The 19,375-nt window shown below is 41.2% G+C and overlaps 1 protein-coding gene across 2 annotated transcripts in view; it reads right to left on the minus strand.

Moving 5' to 3' along the window:
* Window positions 1-19,375, minus strand: part of TRDN (triadin) — a 495,585-nt gene that overhangs the window by 228,773 nt on the left and 247,437 nt on the right. For both annotated transcript variants that reach the window (XM_060283977.1, XM_060283978.1), the window contains one exon: window positions 17,451-17,510. In XM_060283977.1, coding sequence (XP_060139960.1) covers window positions 17,451-17,510 — 60 coding nt within the window. The remainder of the gene's footprint in view (window positions 1-17,450; window positions 17,511-19,375) is intronic.

Consider the following 19,375-nt stretch of genomic DNA (forward strand, 5'->3'; position numbering starts at 1 on the left):
ATTTCACTTATATGTGGAATATAAAAAACAAATGAACAAACAAAATAAAACAGAAACAAACTCATAGATACAGAGAACAAACTGGTGGTTGCCAGAGAGGAGGGGTTTGGGGGATGGACGAAATAGGTGAAGGGGATTAAGAGGTACAAATCTCCAGCCATAAAATAAGCAAGTCATGGGGATGTAATGTACACACAGGGAATATAGTCAAGTGTTGCAAAAACTTTGTATGGTGATGGATGCTAACTGGACTTATTGTGGTGATCATTTCATGATGTATAAAAATATCAATCTCTAAGGTGCACACCTGAAACTAATATAATAATACTGTGGGTTAATCATAACTCAATAGAAATTGAAAAATAAAAAATAAATTAAAAGAAAGAAAATGACAACTAGACACTTTAGCCCTAGAGGAAAAGTGGGGGTCATCAGCTTCAGGACAGCCCCCATGTGAAGACGGGATCTGTCTCTTTCTCCTTCTCTCTCAGTCTCTCCCTCTCTTCCTCTTCCCCTCCCTCCTCCCTAAAGTAGGTTAGGGGCTATTCAAAATGCATCCTATTACATTGAACATCTACACATTCAGGAGATCTAATGGTGGGGTTGTTAGTTATTGAAGGGCAGCAGAGAAAGTATTTCTTGAAGAAAGGAGCTCTTCAATGTCCATAATATCCCTAAAATTACACATTGTAGACATATGTCTACTCCAGTTGCTCATAGTTTTGGCCTTAGTAGCATACACTAATTTTCCAGGTTTAAACAGAATTTTCTTAATTTTTCAACTTAATATAGAGTGTGTCACTATAAGAGAATTTTAACTAGATACAACAAAATGATCTGATCCCTATAGTTCATTCTGCCTAATTAAGATGGTCCCTGTAATTGAGGTGGGGATTGTTTCTGGCCATAGAATACTGCATATTTACTGTAGAGAAAGAGCAATTCAGTTCATCTTCAGATAGCTAAAAAATTTTAAGACAATATTAGTCAGAAGTATTTTATTTGATGAGATAAAAAAGCAACATGTGAGGGCTTCCCTGGTGGCGCAGTGGTTAAGAATCCGCCTGCCAATGCAGGGGACACGGGTTCGAGCCCTGGTCTGGGAAGATCCCACATGCCGCGGAGCAACTAGGCCCGTCAGCCACAACTACTGAGCCTGCGCGTCTGGAGCCTGTGCTCCGCAACAAGGCCGCGATAGTGAGAGGCCCGCGCACCGTGATGAAGAGTGGCCCCCGCTCACCGCAACTGGAGAAAGCCCTCACACAGAAACGAAGACCCAACGCAGCCAAAAATTAATTAATTAATTAATTTTTAAAAAAAGCGACATGTGAGACATCATGGCATTAGCACATTTAACAAGGTTTTTCAAATCTGAACTGTAATTTGGGCTACTTTTGAGGGTGGGACAATATTATCCAAAAAAAAGGAAACTTCATCCCAGAGGGTAAAATCAAGTTGTAGTTTAAAAACTCATTACCAATAATTAATAATGAACTCTAACTAAATAATAACAGGTATTCCACTAATCCCAAACAGAAGCAGATGGCAGCACAAATGTTTTATAAATACTGGATACATGCAGAGCAATAAACTTGGCAGGAATTGTTTTATTCTGTAATTGTCAGTCAAAGTCTATCACTTGCATTTTCTCTAAATTAACATGCCCAGATTAAATCTTGTTTCTGATTCCTTATTTTCCAAAATGCAAGCCATATTTAGTGCTTTCTCACTTCATCTTATGTATTGTCTCACCAACAAAAATAATATTATTAATTTTCCTTCTGTACACTTATGAAGCTTTATATAATTTTTTATATGAAACAATGGGCATACCATACAGGTTTCCATTCTCTAACTTCTTCCATTCCACCCTCCCAGATAAGATATACCGATTTACACATTCTTTTTCTTTTTTTTTTGCATCTTAATGATTACATATTCTTTAATTTCTTATACATTATGGCAACAAACCTTCAAAATCATGAATGTAGGTAGATGAAATAAATTATGAAGGCAACTAGAAAGTCAATAAATGGTATCAAGAAATCTAAAACCATGGCACTTGGGAATTATTTTCAAGAGTTTGAATATTACATAGTGCTAGAGATTTGAACTCATGACTGTTTAAAGAATGTTTACATATGACTTTAGAAGGGAACCTTCTGTATGGCTAGTAGTGTGGAGGCTCAGAACAGACCTCCCCAAGATGTGCCCCTTTGACATGTGGATTATTTTGAGCTAGGGCAACAGAGATCCTATAGGCTCAAGAGAAAACTACTGCCCCTCCCTTAACAACCTATAGGGATTTAAATTGGGATTTTTTCCCCAGAAAAAGAGTTATTTATAGGAGATCATTTTTATCTAAGTGTCCTTATCTGTATGGCAGGACAAACATCTAATTACCTAATACCTGCTTTTCTTTTTATTGTGCTGTGAATTACCCTCCTGTCCTTGAGAGCCCCAGGCCCCTATCCCATTCCCTAGCTCAGGATGGCAATATATAGCTCATTTTACCTTTCTGTCTGTGAACTCTCCGGTATGTGAGGTCTCTGAGCCTCTTGTGTGAGTATGTGTGGCAGGGCAGGTAATTCCTGTATGTATGAAATTAAATTTGATGTCTCCCTGTTTATCTGTCTCATGTCAATTTAATTTTTAGAACCTAGAAGGCTAGAGGGAAGTTTTCTTCTTCCCAGTTGGTTTAGTTGGTAACATAAACTTCCCTTGCTGGACTCTGCTCGCTCCAAGGCTGCTGCAGCTGAGAGATCCTGAAACATCTAACAAATGGTAAGACTCTTTTTAAAAAAAAAAAAAAAAAAATTTAATTAGCAGGAGAAAATATTTGTAGAGCTAGTTCCTTGTACTTGGTGACCAGTAAATTTGGCAGAGAACTCTTGACTTTATTGATCCATTTCCTCCCAAAGACGGGCGCTGTTTTAATTTGTATCTGTCTCCTTTTGTCTTATTCTCGGTCCTGAGAGCTCATTTGGCTTTATGACCAGTGAGAATAGTCTCTCTGGGTTCTGCCATCTATCAATATAAGGTGGATGTGCCTACATGCATTTGCCAGTCAGTCAAACAGACTAGGATTTAGAGCAGCTGTAGCCAGTTGGTCCTAAGTACAGGTATCAACCTTGGCTTTGACTAGCATCTCTTTGTCCAGGCATGCCACTTCTCAGGGGAGCTTATCATAAGGGTCCCAGTCCATAAGGAGCCATTTTCATCTCAACCTTTGTTGCTTTGTTAGTGCAGGCACTACATCATCCTTACTGCCTGTGCAACAAAGATCTTTGCTTTCTTAGATGATTTTTGGGAGTGAACTTTTTGGATCTTTTGAGGGCTGCATCTCTTTGCACTCTCCTTTGGGGACACCTCTTGCATCTATGGTTAAACCATAGAAAGACTTATTGGTTTCAATCACTATTAAGATACTACTTGCCAATTATGGGTCCTCTGAATTGGAAAAACTTCTAAATTGGTAAATTTTTAGAGAGCTGTCATCATAAACAGATGTTTTATTGGTACCTATGGGAAGACCAAATTAAAAAGTGAATACAAAGAAATATAAAGGCTAGCCTTAAGAACTACCCTAATTAAAAAAAAAAAAAAGTTTCAAGAAGCCGTCTCAGCTTTCCCTCATGGATCTTACAGATGCTAATAAAAATATTATGTTAATTAACAAGATAATGAAAAGAGGTTGAGGGGAGAGTCAAGGGACTCTTCCCAACAAGGTGAAATTTTTTAAAGAGTTATTAAGAAATAAAGTAAATAAAGCAAGTATTGAAAGAGATGGAACAAAGAGAAATCAGAAAGAGAAGCGTCACAGGACTCATCCCTGCAACGTGGAAATCTTTAGATAGTTATTAAAACTGAGATTGAGGCAGGAAAGATAGGACTGGGCCCAAGGACAGGCTCCTCATGTTAGAGAAGGCAGATAGCTACATGTGAACAGAGAAAGGGGGACATGGGCCAAATGGCAGGAAACCATACATCTTGTAAATAATAAACAGTGGGGGTCCTTGAGCAGACAAAGAAAAGCAGGAACCTTCAGACTGACAGGAAACCACGCATTTTGGGGTGATAAGTGTCCTGGAGGCACACAAAGAAATGTGGGAAAAGGCGGGACTCTCTGGCATCCCAAGGTAACCTTTTGCTTAGTATGTTCTCATCACAATAAAATTAGCCTTGCCGATAAGAAGTTCCCATCATGCACCAATGCCATAACACGCCCCACCAAGATTAAATAAGGAAAAAAATCCCTCCTCCCCTCAGGAATGAAAATCAGGGAATAAGACCCCCAAACCCTCCCTCCCCAATGAATATTCTGCCCCTTCATTTCTACACCCCACAGAACCGGCTTGCCAAAAGAAGCTCAGAGAAGCTCCTCATCTGATACTGCCAGCTCTCCCTTTGAGAGCATCTTAAGCATCCTACCACTTAAATAAAGCCTTGCTTTGTTTTCTTGACCTCCCTGTCACCTCTGAATTCTTTCTGTGATGAGACAAAACCTACCCTCCAGTAACATCTCTGGCGAGGAACAGCCAGGAGAATTCGGTAAGCCTCAGCCTCTTGCCTCCCTTGCGCTTGAGAGGCTCTGCCTGACTTCCCGCCATTTCTCTCTCTCTCTCTCTCTCTCTCTCTCTCTCTCTCACTGTCTGTCGCATTTTCAGACCATTGCTGCCATGATGTGCGCGTAGGTCCAGCTCTAAAAGCCACTAGGACAGTCACCACGAGAACTCTCCCGCAAGAGGATGAGTCAGACGTGGAACGGACTGGAGAGAGGATAGGTCTGTCCGCCCACCTCGAGGCAATTGCCACGCAAGGGTTTTCGGCACACAGGTAAAGGCATAACACCGCCCCCTCCCCGCGGCTCCCGTTACAGGATTACTATCGGTCCACCTACGCCTATCGTCTCTGCCTCCCTATCTCACTCTTTCCATTTTTCCTTCTGCGCCATACTCGGCCGGAAATGGGGGGAAAGAAATCTGCTAGGCAGTTTCCAACCTCACCGCTAGGTCTTGCACTTCTCATTGTGCAGGGCAAGTCAGGAAAAGTTTCCGGGCCTTCTCACAGGCAGCTAGCGACCCGAAACACAGGAGCTTTGCCCCCTGGGTTTGCCTTATCCACCATTTAACTAACGGTCCTCGGGTTCAATTGTGTGGCGATATAAAATGCAGTCTCACTCACACTGCAGGAGAGTTCGCACCGAGGCGGTGCCGCAGTCCCCTCGGGAGCTCCCTCGGCCACAGGCGGTCTGGATGTCACAGGCGGCGCTTACGGGAGCACGTCCAGGTGGCCAGCATTCGCCGCCGCCTCAGTGCGCGCTCCCGGGGCTCCGCCCCCTCCCCTAAACTGGGCCTGTCCTTGCCCCCGCTCCCCGCCTCGCTCTGGGAGGCAGGGGCCTCGCCCAGGGGTGGGTAGCGCACATGGCCACGCCCAGGGGATACGGTGTCCCCATTGCGCTTTCCTCCTCTGGGTTGATGGACTGGGAGTGTCCTCACAGGGCCGCCGGGCCTTCTGTCCCCTTAAGTGCAGATATAGTGCCTCTGCCTGATGCCACCGAATCCCGCCCTGCACCACTCCGCCCTGGCCCACTGGATGGAGGGGGCGGGGGGACTGAGACCCAGGGGCGCTGCCCACAAAAGGGAAGGGAAGGGCTTCCCTGGTGACGCAGTGGTTGAGAGTCCGGTTGCCGATGCACGGGACGCGGGTTCGTGCCCCAGTCCGGGAAGATCCCACATACCGCGGAGCGGCTGGGCCCGTGAGCCATGGCCACTGAGCTTGCGCGTCCGGAACCTGTGCTCCGCAACTGGAGAGGCCACAACAGTGAGAGGCCCGCATACCGCAAAAAAAAAAAAAAAGGAATTAAAAAGAGAAGCTTTTTCACACACCACCTCCCTTAAGGCCCAGGGCCTATTTTCATAAACTTACCACGCTTTGAGAGAAAGGATTGTTCCCTGACTAAATAGGTCCTAGAACAATGAGGCTGTCTGTTCCATGGGAACGTACCCTGGAACACAGGGATTAATCATTGTACTTAAAATCTATAAAGAAGGGGTTTCCCTGGTGGCGCAGTGGTTGAGAGTCCGCCTGCCGATGCAGGGGACAGGGTTCGTGCCCCGGTCTGGGAGGATCCCACATGCCGCGGAGCGGCTGGGCCCGTGAGCCATGGCCGCTGAGCCTGCGCGTCCGGAGCCTGTGCTCCGCAACGGCAGAGGCCACAACAGTGAGAGGCCCAAGTACCGCAAAAAAAAAAAAAATCTATAGAGAAGCCTTCAAGGAAGGCTTACTCATCCTGGGTACCAAGGATGCCAGGATAGGACACAGGCCCCAGCAGGACTGCCATAACGGGGGTAGCTAATCCCCATTTTGGCTAGGGTCCATGGACTGCGTGGGCTGGGAGGCCTGGAACCAGCCCTATCTTAGGGAGCCCCCACGGGACCTCCTAAGGCTAGTGCTCCTCTTTGTTACAGGAGCACTCTCTCCCTGAAGGAACTATGGGAAACACCTCCATCCCCAAGGACTCACCCGTCAGGTGCATTCTGAGTCACTGGGGCAAGTTTCCTCTAGATGCTTTAAAAGAAAAAAAGCACATTTTCTTTTGTAACACAGCTTTGCCCCACTGAGGACGATGAGGCCTGGCCAGAGAATGGAAGAAGCCTCAACTATAATACCATCTTACAGTTAGACATTGTTGCAAAAGGCAGGGAAAATGGGTAGAAGTTCCTTAGGTTCAGGCTTTTATGGCCCTAAGAGAGAACCTGGAGCTATGCAAGTCCTACGTTAGGGAACCTTGCCAGCTGGGAGCCTTTCAGGCTGTACAAATGCCCTCTCTAGTGGCACCCCTGGAGGAACACAAGCCCCAGACAGACGACCCAAGCCCCAGCACTCTTTTACCATCTTCAGCCCCTCACCTGCCCTATATGCTTCTTGACCCTTCTGTACCAGAAGTGCAGCCAGAGCTGCTTTGCCCCCTTCAGGAAGCAGTAGGCAGGCCTCAGGGAATTACCAGAGTCTACACCTCTTTTTCTTTGACCTCAACCAGTGCCTCACTCACTTGGGCAGATTCCAGGAGGACCCCAGCCGGTGCACCAAAGAATTCCAGGGACTGACTCTCTCCTTTGATCTTACCTGGAAGGACCTAAATATTGTCCTTTCCCACTGCTGCCACACTGAGGAAAAGACCCCATATTTGGGCACACGGTCAAACATGCTGATGGATTATACGTTGCCCAACTTCATCAGCACCCTGTGAGCATGACAGCAGTACCTCTAATGGATCCCAACTGGGAACCCAATTGGAACTATCAGCCGGGTCAGCCTGGTATCACTAGAAGGGACCACATAATCCTTTGCCTTACTGAAGGGATGAATTGATGCATAATTAAACCTGTTAACTATTGTAAGGTTAAGGAGATAACCCAAGGCCAAGATGAAAATCCAGCCCTATTTCAGACCCGATTGGTAGACGCCCTCAGAGGGTATATGAATGTAGACCCAAACCCTTTTGAGGGACACATTGTATTTACAACCCACTTCACCAGCCAATCAGCCCCTGACATCCATCAGAAGCTTCAAAAGCTTGCCATGGGGCCGCAAACCCTCTCAACCTTCTTATTGATATGGCCTTCAGTGTCTTTAACAATAGAGACCAGGCTGAGGAGGAAAGGAAGGAACAGCATGACTTAAGAAGGGAAGGACAGCAAGCCAGGCTTTTGGCAGCTCTCATGACAAGACCTAACCACCTCCTGGTCACCCCAAAAGTACCAGAAGACCTCCGCCAGGAAAGGGAGCCTGTTTTAGCTATGGGAGCCTCAAACACTGGAGCAAGGAATACCCGGGAAACAGTTCCCAGCCTCCACCCAAGATGCCATGCCCACTCTGTAAGAAGATGGGCCACTGGAAGAGGGAATGCCCCCAGCTCCAAAGGGAGCGAGGAAATTCCCCCATGCTGGTCATGGCAGTGGTTGATTGACAGGACCTGGGACCTCCCAAGGCTCCCGAGAAGACAGTCATCATCGCACGGGAGGAACCACGGGTGACCACTGACATGGCAGGTCAGTTTGTCCAGTTTCTAGTGGACACGAGAGCCACTTACTCTGTCCTGACTTCTCACACTGGGCCCCTTGCCCCCAAAACCTGCTTTGCTGTTGGGGTAGAAGGTAGGCCAAGGCTAAAACACTTCACCACCCCTCTCACTTGCACCTGGGGAAGGACCCTTGGAACTCACAAGTTTCTTGTCATGCCTAAATGCCCCAGCCTATTTATTGGGAAGGGATTTTCTCTCAGTCTTATTTGCCCTAAAAATTAAAACCAAGGCCTTTTAAAGGCTGGATTATGCCTTATGGACAGTCCAGCCCAAAATACTTCCCCCAAATTAAAAAACAAAAAACAACTTATAGATCCACAGGTCTGGGCTCAGGGAACCCCAGGGAAAACAAAGTTTGTCAGTCCTGTAAAAATCACCTTAAAAGAGGCTAATAACTTCCCTTCCAGGTGTCAATACCCTCCCTGTCCAGTAAACTCTCTTTTTCTCTGCTCTTTTGCTTCTCAGGAAGTCATGACTCTATCCTAATGGTCCTCCTTGTTATCCACATCGTCACAGCTCCAGCTTACAAACACCCACTATCTGACACCATGAATGTCACTGCTAAAGGAACTAACTCATCTGACTGCTGGATCTGCCCCACGACCACACCTCCCCAGAGGACCTACGTACGTCTCTTTTAGGACTCCCCACCTCTTGAGGGACCTGATGGGGCTGACAGCAAAATACGCTGGGTTCTCATTTACCACCCAGTGTGGTAAGGAAGGAAGGACTGGGGCAGGAACCAACTGGAAGCCAAACTCTCTGGAACAGATAACCCTCCTCCAAATCGGACGGAAGGATATTTCAGCTTTTAGGCAAAGCTAGCCTCTGTTTTACTGGTATTAGCATCCAGGGACAAGAATTACGATGGCTGAATGAAACATACTACAATCAAACTCTAGTTTTCAGTAATCACAGTTGGGTAACAGACACCAACCAGACTGCCAATATCCAATATGTAGGGAATGTCACTGTCTGGTGGAAGAACCTAGTGACTGGAATAAAGAAAACTAAAACTCACAATAAAAGCATAATATCAATAATAGTTAACAATACACAAGAGAAAGCCAGCATAGGGATTAGACAATATTCAGGACTAATGTTTAATATAACTAATAACTATACTCAGATATACTCCAATTTCTCCCTGTTAACACTGCTGTATCGAAACCTGAGGTACCAAGGGAAACAAACCCATGGCTTCAGAAAACTCCACTTCAGATGATGATGCAACAAGGATTTCAACCCATCCCACCCGAAGATGAGGACTATCAACATCCACTGCATGAGGGTGCTGCCTCCTTCTACTCCCCACTCTATCTCCACCACCGTAAAATCCCCAAGACCCCTATCTCTGACCGACAGCAAGGAGATCTGCACCCACAGGCAGCAGGGACAACGCCCATGCTCAGGTTGAAGCAGTTACAGAAGATGGACCAATGCTTTACCCCTTAAAAAATTTTAAGGGGGCTTCCCTGGTGGCGCAGTGGTTGAGAGTCCGCCTGCCGATGCAGGGGACACGGGTTCGTGCCCCGGTCCGGGAGGATCCCACATGCCGTGGAGCAGCTGGGCCTGTGAGCCATGGCCGCTGAGCCTGCATGACCGGAGCCTGTGCTCTGCAACGGGAGAGGCCACAACAGTGAGAGGCCCGTGTACCGCCAAAAAAAAAAAAAAGATTTTAAGGGTCCAGACTCCTTGAAGGGGTAATGTTAGAGAAGGCAGATAGCTAGATATAAACAGAGAAAGCAGACAGGGGCCAAATGACAGGAAGCCATACATCTTGTAAACAGCACAGCTACTCAACTGATACTGTCTGCTCTTCCTTTGAGAGCATCCTATCGCTTAAATAAATCCTAGCTTTGCTTTCTCGACTTTCCTGTCTCCTCTCTGAATACTTTCTGTGATGAGACAAGAACCTACTCTCCGGTGACACTCATGTATAGGCATTAGGCAAAAAGGCAAAGCCACTTCATTATCTTGCACTTAATGAGATCATGAAACATGGAAGAATGGCATCAGCCCCAAGAACATAAATTAGATTCTGATTAAGCTTTGTGACATCTGAATAGGGAACCCTGATCACAAAACCCGCAGAGCAAGACCGAGCATGTGCAGTAAAAATGTCCAGGCTTCAAATGACCACTATACAATGTTCCAGGGTGGCGCTCAACTGGTAAGGGAAACCTTAAGGGAAAATAGCTCTCAGGATGCACGTGTGGTGGCTTCAGGAGCCCAGTGCACAAGAATGGATGGATGTGATCATCGCCCCGCCTCAACTTTCTCATCAATGAATATTCTGCACCTAATAGAAAAAACTCATGCCTATTCAAAGGTTAAGATGGAATAAAAAGGGAAATCAGAAAACCCGCGGGGCGCTCCTCACTTACGAGGACACCCACATTCTTCTCGGAGTGCATACTTTCGCCTCTTAATAAACTGCTTCTTTGTTTTTCTTTATGCTTCAGTCTCTGTGTGTTTTCCATTGCATTCCTTGTCCAAAATTCTTTTTGGACAGGTAGAACAAGACCCTGAACCTTTAATAAAGCCATCCAGCATCAGGACGAATAAAACAGACATTGATGGGGTTACCATAAAGGTTTTTTTTTTTTTTGCGGTACACGGGCCTCTCTCACTGTTGTGGCCTCTCCCGTTGCGGAGCACAGGCTCCGGACGTGCAGCCTCAGCGGCCATGGCTCATGGGTCCAGCCGCTCCGCGGCATGTGGGATCTTCCTGGACCGGGGCACGAACCCGTGTCCCTTGCATCAGCAGGCGGACTCTCAACCACTGCGCCACCAGGGAAGCCCTACCATAAAGGTTTTAATATAGCGCTACCAAAGGCTGGGTGGCCAAGGCGGCCCCCTGTTCATCCACCAACATTAAAGAAATCCAAATAAGTTCGTCTATTTATCCCAGTTTGGAGAAATCTGAAAAGCTGAAAGACATCGATTACTATGAGAATTGTGATCAGCAATCACTAGGGGCAACAGGCCAGTTAATTAAGTTAAAGATTAACAGAGGAGCCAGGATTCCTTGGCTTAACCCCTCATTGGGGGCCCAAAGCCTTTTGCAGAAGAGTGACTAAAATGGTCTGGGGATAGAAAATAGAAGTTTCCAGGAACCCCTTGACATGGTAACCCTACGAACTGGTACCAATACCCACTGATGAAGTTCTGACTCAGGCTACATTTAGATTGAAAGAATATAGAAATGTAAGAGTTGACAGGATTATAAAAAATTGAATCTTTAAAAAAGCTTTATGTAAAGAAATTATGCCAACTTTACCTGAATGCTTTATGGGAATAGTATTATGCCTGGCTGGGAAAATTTCCCCCACCCAATATTGTAAAACCAAAACTTACTCATGAAATCTTAATGGAGGCTATAATTAGTAACGTAAGAGTTAATGGAATTAAGATAAAATTTTACAGGGGAATTGATATATTTGAACAGGCTTTATACAAAACAATTGCATCTCTTTTACCTGATTGTATTATGGGGATGGTCATTTTATCTTACTGGGGAATGTTTCCCCTACCTAGTTTTGTAAAACAATCTACCCTTCAAGCAATATTAATTGGACATGCCAACAAAATTGCCTGAGCAGAGCATAAAAATTTTTTGATTTAAATCATAGTCAGAAGTCTTCCTGATATAAAGAAGCAAATTGAGGACGATGTAGTTGGATGGTTGATCAGCCTACAATCTTACAAATCTTTGCAAAACTGGAAATTCCGTTCTAGAGGAAGTTCACATTCCACCCATTCCTTTCCATAGATCCCCAAAACCTCTGCTATTTAACTCAAAAGGCTAGTAATCTCTCTAGGAACTCTTATCTAGACCATCTCCAATTCTTTTTTTTTTTTCATCTCCAATTCTTAATACTGAATTTTTTAAAAAATGGAAAGGGGGCTTTTAAAATACAAATTGCTGTATAAGCACCCTTGCCCAAAATTCTGGTTCAAAAAACACTTTTAATGAAAACTATAAGGTATCTCTTTTATGTCTATTTATATATATTTATGTATGTATATTATAGACACGGTATTTTTCTGCCTCTGAGTGGTATTACCAAAATTAATTATAAATGAGCTCAATTTAACTGGCTTAAAAACACACAAGCGCTATTTAAGAATAGTCTCAAAGATATAGTAGAAACTAAGCCAAATGTTTTTCAGGTTCACGAGAGCTATGATAATTTTTGGTAAATAAAAGCTAGTTTAAGTTTGCTCATTTAATTAATACAGACATGCCTTTAGAGTTATCAGCATTAAGCACAGTATTATACGTTTGTTCTACTGAGGTTTACTAAAAGTCAAATAAGGTCATATTACCTCTGTACTAAATTTGCCAGACAAACAACTTCAACAGAAACAACCGAAGATGATGGCTAATTGCTTTAATGTTTCCTAAAATTTTCATGAGTAATCTAAGTATGATTGTTAAGAACAAAAGTATTGAATGGATATAAATGAATAAGAATTTTTAGATAACTTTTAAACAATGACTGTTTTACGGTACATCTACTTAAAATAGTTTCCCAAATCTCTCTGGTGACTTGAAACCTTAGAGTTTTGCTAAATTAAGTTAAATAATGGAAATTCACTGAATACCTAGATCATTTCCAAATAAGATAAAATATTGAGCATTAATTACTCAACATAGTTTTATCTACTTCTGTCTTTTTATAATGTAGAAACTAAAGATGTTTGGGTTTCTTAGTAAACATGTCTTCTGCTTTATCTAAGGATTGTATATAAAGTAGCATACGTCTTTAGAAATTATGAAATATATTCATAAATTTGCCAATCCACAGAATGTTAATGTAAAAAAAAGACCTCTTTTTGCCAGAATTTTGCCATTCCAATGTCCTTGTACATGCTAATAGTTGCTCCTGAATCAGAGAAGTAAAAATGGGTAAACAATAGCTGTAAATTATATAAACATTTAGGGCTACAGGAAACTCAGAATGGCCACTTGGTACTTTGTGGCTCTGTGGCAAACCCCATTTTTTGGTTTCTGTATTCCTTCACCCACCATAGTGCGTTTAATATTACTCAAATTGTAAATACACATTGCTTGGGAGACTTCTATGAAATTGTGAAAACAGTCTACCAGCAATGTCTGACCTGTCAGAGGCCTCAGACCTCCTCACACTGAATCCTTTAAACATCTGCAGCTGGACTTCATTCAACTGCAACTTAGTATGGGTTATCAGTGTATTATTGTTATCGTATAATGTTTTCAGGATGGGTTGAAGCCTTCCCTTGGTACGAGGCTGATGCCTTCACAGTGGCAAAGAAACCGTTAGAAAATGTGTTTCTCACTTGGGGTATACCTTTCACAGTCTCTGGTGATCAAGTGATTTGTCCACTTCACTGGGCAAATCATTTGAGCCTTAGTGAAAACCTTGTAAACTTCTTGGAATTATCACCATCCCTATCACCCTCAATCATCAAGCAAGGTTGACAGAGCTAATGGAACAACTAGACTCAAGCAGAGCATGAATTAGTTACATAAGACTGAATGAGCTGACGAATATGATTATAATTTTTATGATTTTTTGTCTAAAATGTTACTGTTTTTTAATCATTTGTCTTCCAGATATAAAGAATTTTTTAACTTTGCTACTTATGACTTACAGCAAGTTGGTAAATCATAAACAGAATTAAAACATTTATCTTTTTCTCCCTACTTAATCGCTCCAGAACTTGGGAACTCTTAGCATTTTAAGGATTTTTTTTTTTAATGGCAGTATAGTTATTCGCATAACTTCAATAAGAATCTTTTCTCTTTCTAACAGGACGAAATTGAAAACATTGGTTATATTACCAGGGCTTTGATTGGAGTCTCATATTTGAGGGATACATGCATAGACTCAGATAGGACCAGGCCACTTGAAGGAGCTAAGATTTGCTTTAGGGAACCAGTAAAGCTCCTGGGAACAGCCTGGTGCTTTACTTACAGGGTTGTCAGCAGCCTCACCGGGTGAGTAAGGAAGGTCACTTCCTGGCAAGTGCAGGAATCTCAAGATATTTTGGGGACCTTGAGAAGAGAGGAGTTCACCCAAATCTATATTTGATTTCAGGCGAAGGCTGATGACAATTTCCTGGCTTGACTATCCTGGCTTCAAGAGGCCTTTAAAAGTTCAATCTAGAGATTTCTCATGAAAAGTTCCAACAAAGCAGTTTAAAAGAGTCTATATGACCACTCACTATTCTTACTGTACTTATGTAAATAATCAGACCAAGTTTATTGAAACTAGACTTATTTTGCGAACAGATTAGTCTTAATTTGTCTATATTTGATAGATATGAGGGGGATTTTTAGAGAGGAAAATTATGTTTCAGTGACACACTTTTGTGGTTATTAGATTCTATTGCTGTCCATTGTCTTTTAAAGTTTTATTTTCTACCTGTAAACTTGACTGCTCCTGAATTCTTCTAGTTTTCACCAATATTTGGCTACAATTCTCCAAACTAAGGTTTCCAGTTTTTCTTCCACCCTTTTGATTTGGAATCATTGAGAACTAAAACTGCCCTTTTCCCAAAGCCATGCAAACTAAAGTTGGACAACTTGATATAAACACAGAAATCACCATAACAGCTCATGCACTGACAATCTTCATGCCTGTTGCTATGGCCAATCAGAAAGATCGCTAGACATATTCAAACTGCAAACCTGAAAAAAATCTATCAGATTGTCACTACCTGCCCCCACTCCATCTGAAGATGTCTCAAGTTGGATGCTTAGAAACTTTCTCAACTGCTTGCATTCAGAAACTGGGCCGATAGTCTACTCCAATCACTATTATTTTTCTTTTTTTCTATATACTTGTCTCTTATTAAATATCTGATTGCTTTCACAATAGGCCTAACTTTAGGAGCCTCATGAAATGAGACACAACTGTTTCACTGAGATGACCTATTCTCAGGACCAAGAGAGTGGTTCAATGAGATAGAGCAATCTATCAACTCAAATTCTGAACTGTGAAACTTCTTGGGGAAGTTCCAAAGGAGGGAACCCTGGGGGTTCAGAACAGACCTCTCCAAGATGTGCCACTTTGGCACATGGATTATTTTGAGCTAGGGCAACAGAGATCCTACAGGTTCAAGAGAAACTACGTCTCCTCCCTTAGCTACCTACAAGGACTTAAATTGGAGATTTTTCCCAGAAAAAAAAAGTTATTACCAGAACTTTATGTAAGTGGCCCCATCTGTATGGCAGGGCAAACACCTAAGTGACCAATATCTGCTCCTTTTAAAATTGTCCTGTGAATTACGCTCCTGCCCTCGAGAGCCTCGGGCCCCTAACTCATTTCTTAGTTCAGGATAGCAATGTATACCTCATTGTACCTTTCTGTCTCTGACCGTCTCGTGTAGGGTTCCTATGCTTATGAAATAATTTGATTTTCTTCTGTTAAGCTCTCTCATGTCAATTCAATTCTTATAGCAGCTAGAAGAACCTAGGAGGGTAAAGGAAAGTTTCCTTCCTCCCAACAACAGCAAAATTCTCCTTAACTCATGCAGAGGTGTTTTTTCTGGTCCTTCTGAACTTAATCCATTGTTGAATTTTCAGAAAGAAACGAATGGCATTGTGACTCCAAAACTGTGAACATAACTCACTGCCTGTGATAACGCACGGTTATCTGTGCCCTGTGGTTCTCTTAGAAACTGTATTGTATAATCAATTAGTAGCTACTATGAATAATTTAAGTGCAACAAAGAACACATTATTTTCTTCAGATGATGGAATTTAAAAACTCATGCTCATCAAGAACATAGATTCATCTTGTGTGTAAGTAAATAGTTAATTGATATCTTCAAGTTTGGTCTCTTAAAAAAGCAAAATATGTGTAGAGTATGAATTTCTTAAACCATCACAGCTGAAAAAATGGGCAACAACCTGCTACCTAAAACTGACTTAATGGTATATAGAGATAGGGACCTGTCAATGTTGATACGTTCACTTTACGTGGGATGCTCGCCCAGATGGGCTGTGGTGAAATAAATGAATTAGAGAATAAAGCTATAATAGCACTTTGTTGTGCATCTATTAGATGCTTTATCAACAACTTTGTAAGTTTATTACTGTAATCCCAATGTATGAACGCTGAAGATCAGTTGGGGTTCAATGATTTGCTGAAGGTCCAGTGCTAGAAAGGGATGGGGTCAAGAATTATATCTGTATTTGTGTCCAAAGCCCTCTCTTTTCACTATATTAAACTACCTTCCTCAATGCTTCCATCTAATTTTATTATGATACTATACACATACGTTAATATTAATCATTTCTACCAAATGAGTAATTTTACTTTTCAGTGTTTTTCTCATTTCAGTTTCTAACCCAATAAGAAAGTTAAAAAAGAAGGATAAGAAAGTAAAAAAAGAAGTAGAGGAAGAGGAGGAAATTAACTTGACTGAGTTACTAAAATTAAGTTTTCCTGAGAGCCAAAGTTCTCACGATCTTCTAATTTTCCAGGACCTAGATGTGTCATATATATATTTTAGATATAACATGCCCTTTTGCCATTATATGCATGAATTATAATTGTACATTTTAGAATGATTTCCATAAAAATAGTTAAGAAAACAAAATATAGTTTGCTTTAAACAATCAGCTTCAATTATTCTAATGTAAATTAGTTCCTACCTTAACAATACCATCTTCCTAGAAATGTTTCCCCAAACATGAACATAGACTATCAGTTTTTAAATCTGAAAAAGGCAGAGTACAAGCAATCAAATTAATTCTTAATTAAGATGTTAGTAAAGAATCCCCTGTTACACTCTAGGCACCATGTAAAGACAGGAGAGATGATAGATAAATTCCTTTAAGTAAAAATACTTCCCCACTGTGTTGACTATTAACTCCAGGGTTGACTATCTCCATCAATAGTAGTTCCCTGGAGTGGTTAACCCAAGATCATATGCAAGTGAGAAAATCAAAAAAGATTAAATATTTGAAATATGATGGATTTTAATATGAATTGTGTTCACTACCAAAAAAAGAAGAATGCTTTCATTGTCACATGTCTTTTATTCTAAGTTTACGAAGAATAAAATAAGATGATTCACCTCTTCACTCTAAGATATTATTAAAGATATTAGCATTTTTTGTATATAAAGATATTAGCACGTTTTGCTTTCAACCGACTTTATTTGCAACAGGCCATGCAGTCATAGCAAGTAATATTAAAGGCCCTAATGCCAGTTATTACTTCTGGTTTTCATTGGTTTTATTCTAGATCTGCACATGCATTATGCAACGTTTTTTAAAAATGAGCATAACAGTTTAGTTCATAAAAAACAGACAACCTTAGAAACAGACTATTAAAAGAGACAAATAAAAGGACTGTTTGAATACCTGGTTTTAAATCCCCATGGGCAAATATGTCAATCATATATCGACAGAATGCATACTGATCTGACAAAAGTAGAAAGAAAAAAAAGCAGTGAAAAAAATGTCATTGACACCTTTCCTTTTTCCTAGGGAAAGATGGCTTAACAAAACAAACAAAGTAGCATAATTCTATTTTAATTACTACAATATTTTCTGTGAAGGAATAATTTGCACATATATGAACACACGGGAAAAATAATAAATTTAAGTTTCCATTTATTCCATACAAAAAGAATAACCTTAAAAATTGAAACAGACTAGTTCAGAGTAATATTATAGTGTTTTTAAAAATCAAAACCTTTTTCATCAAATTTATTATTAGTCATCATATTTAAGCAATTTTTCTCATTGTCTGTATATATACTTCCAGTAATGAAACAGAAGTTTCACAAGAGGAAATTGTTTCCAACTTGGAATGTTTTACCAAATATTCACTCCCAACCCTTCATCTCATTGTCTAAATGAAGCCACAGAATGTTTCTTGAAAAGGCAAGCAGGAGGGCTAACCCCTTTGCAACCTGTCAGGGGTCTTCTACGTGGAGATTCTCTTCAATTAGAAGAGGAAATCCAGAAGAACAGACTTACAGCACTAAATAACATGATTCTTAAGGTAATTGATTGGGTAATCTTTATTAGAAGATCATCTTATGATCTTGATTAGTATATGGTCCATGGAAAAAGTAAAAAAAAAAAAAAAAAAAAAAAAGAGAAACAGCATAGGATTTGAGCTTTTGAGGCAGACTTTGTCAAAAATTATTTCAGGAGTTTGTTTTTTCATTTCCTTCTAAACTAAAGACATTGTACTGAACTTTAAATTTTCATATAACTTTAGATTCTGCCGAGGTCATTCCAATCCAAATTTCAGTTGATGAATCATTCTATAAGCTTTACCGTATCTTCTTTAAAGCTTGCAGATTATTAAATGAATCTTGTTCAAAATGATTTACAGTTAAATGTTTCTAAATAGGCATCTTATTAATTCAATAAATCCAAAGGCAGCTTTAGGATCAAGAGAGTTTATTGAATTTATACAATATGACATACCCTTAAGTGCTTTAAATTATGGATATCAAACCTATGAAATAACGAAACCTGTTATTATATAAACACACACACAAGGATTTTTGTAAACCTCATTGTTTTTAGAGTATTTACAGTATTTTTAGAGTAATCCATTTTATTATGAGACTCCACCTTTGAAAAAAATGTACTTATTGCAGAAGGTGTAAAAATATAATTCTTTTCATTAGTACCTAATGAGTAGGCCAAAACTCATAAAGTTTCAAAAATTTGCATGGATTTTGATTGTTGAATTGGGTCTCACTTCCCCACGTGTGAGGTGGGGAGTGGGAGGGAGTTAGCTCTCGGATCAGCCCAAGAATTTATTTGCTCCTCAGTGTACTGGCAGTTATAACAGGGGTTTCTGATCCCAGGACCTGGGAATCCTATGATACAGGAGAGAAGATGAAGGTAGAGAGTATTTTCTCTTTTCTGGGCATAAACCTTTTCCTTAGCAAAATTGTAGAATGAGCCATTTGACTCTAAGATGAAAAACTGTATTTCCCTTAAATGGCAAACTTGAGGTTGGGCAAGGAGGACTTCCTAAAATCAGCAGGCTTTCTCCTTTGTTTCAGTAGTTAATGTGACTGATCATTTTAGATGTGCCCTTCCTACAACTCTAGAAGTAGTTCTCAAAGGGAAATTTAAATATCAAAAAGATGAGGAATTTGTTAAAATGCAGATATTTTGGCCTAGTCATGCAAAAAAAAACCTTACAATTCGATGGGTCTGGACCCTAGGAATATGCATTTTTGACCGACTCCTCAGAGGAATCAGATTAGACCACACTTTCAGAATCATTGATCTAAAATTGCTCAAAATTTCTTTTC

Source organism: Globicephala melas, chromosome 14 (assembly GCF_963455315.2).
Source record: "Globicephala melas chromosome 14, mGloMel1.2, whole genome shotgun sequence".
Lineage (NCBI taxonomy): Eukaryota > Metazoa > Chordata > Mammalia > Artiodactyla > Delphinidae > Globicephala > Globicephala melas.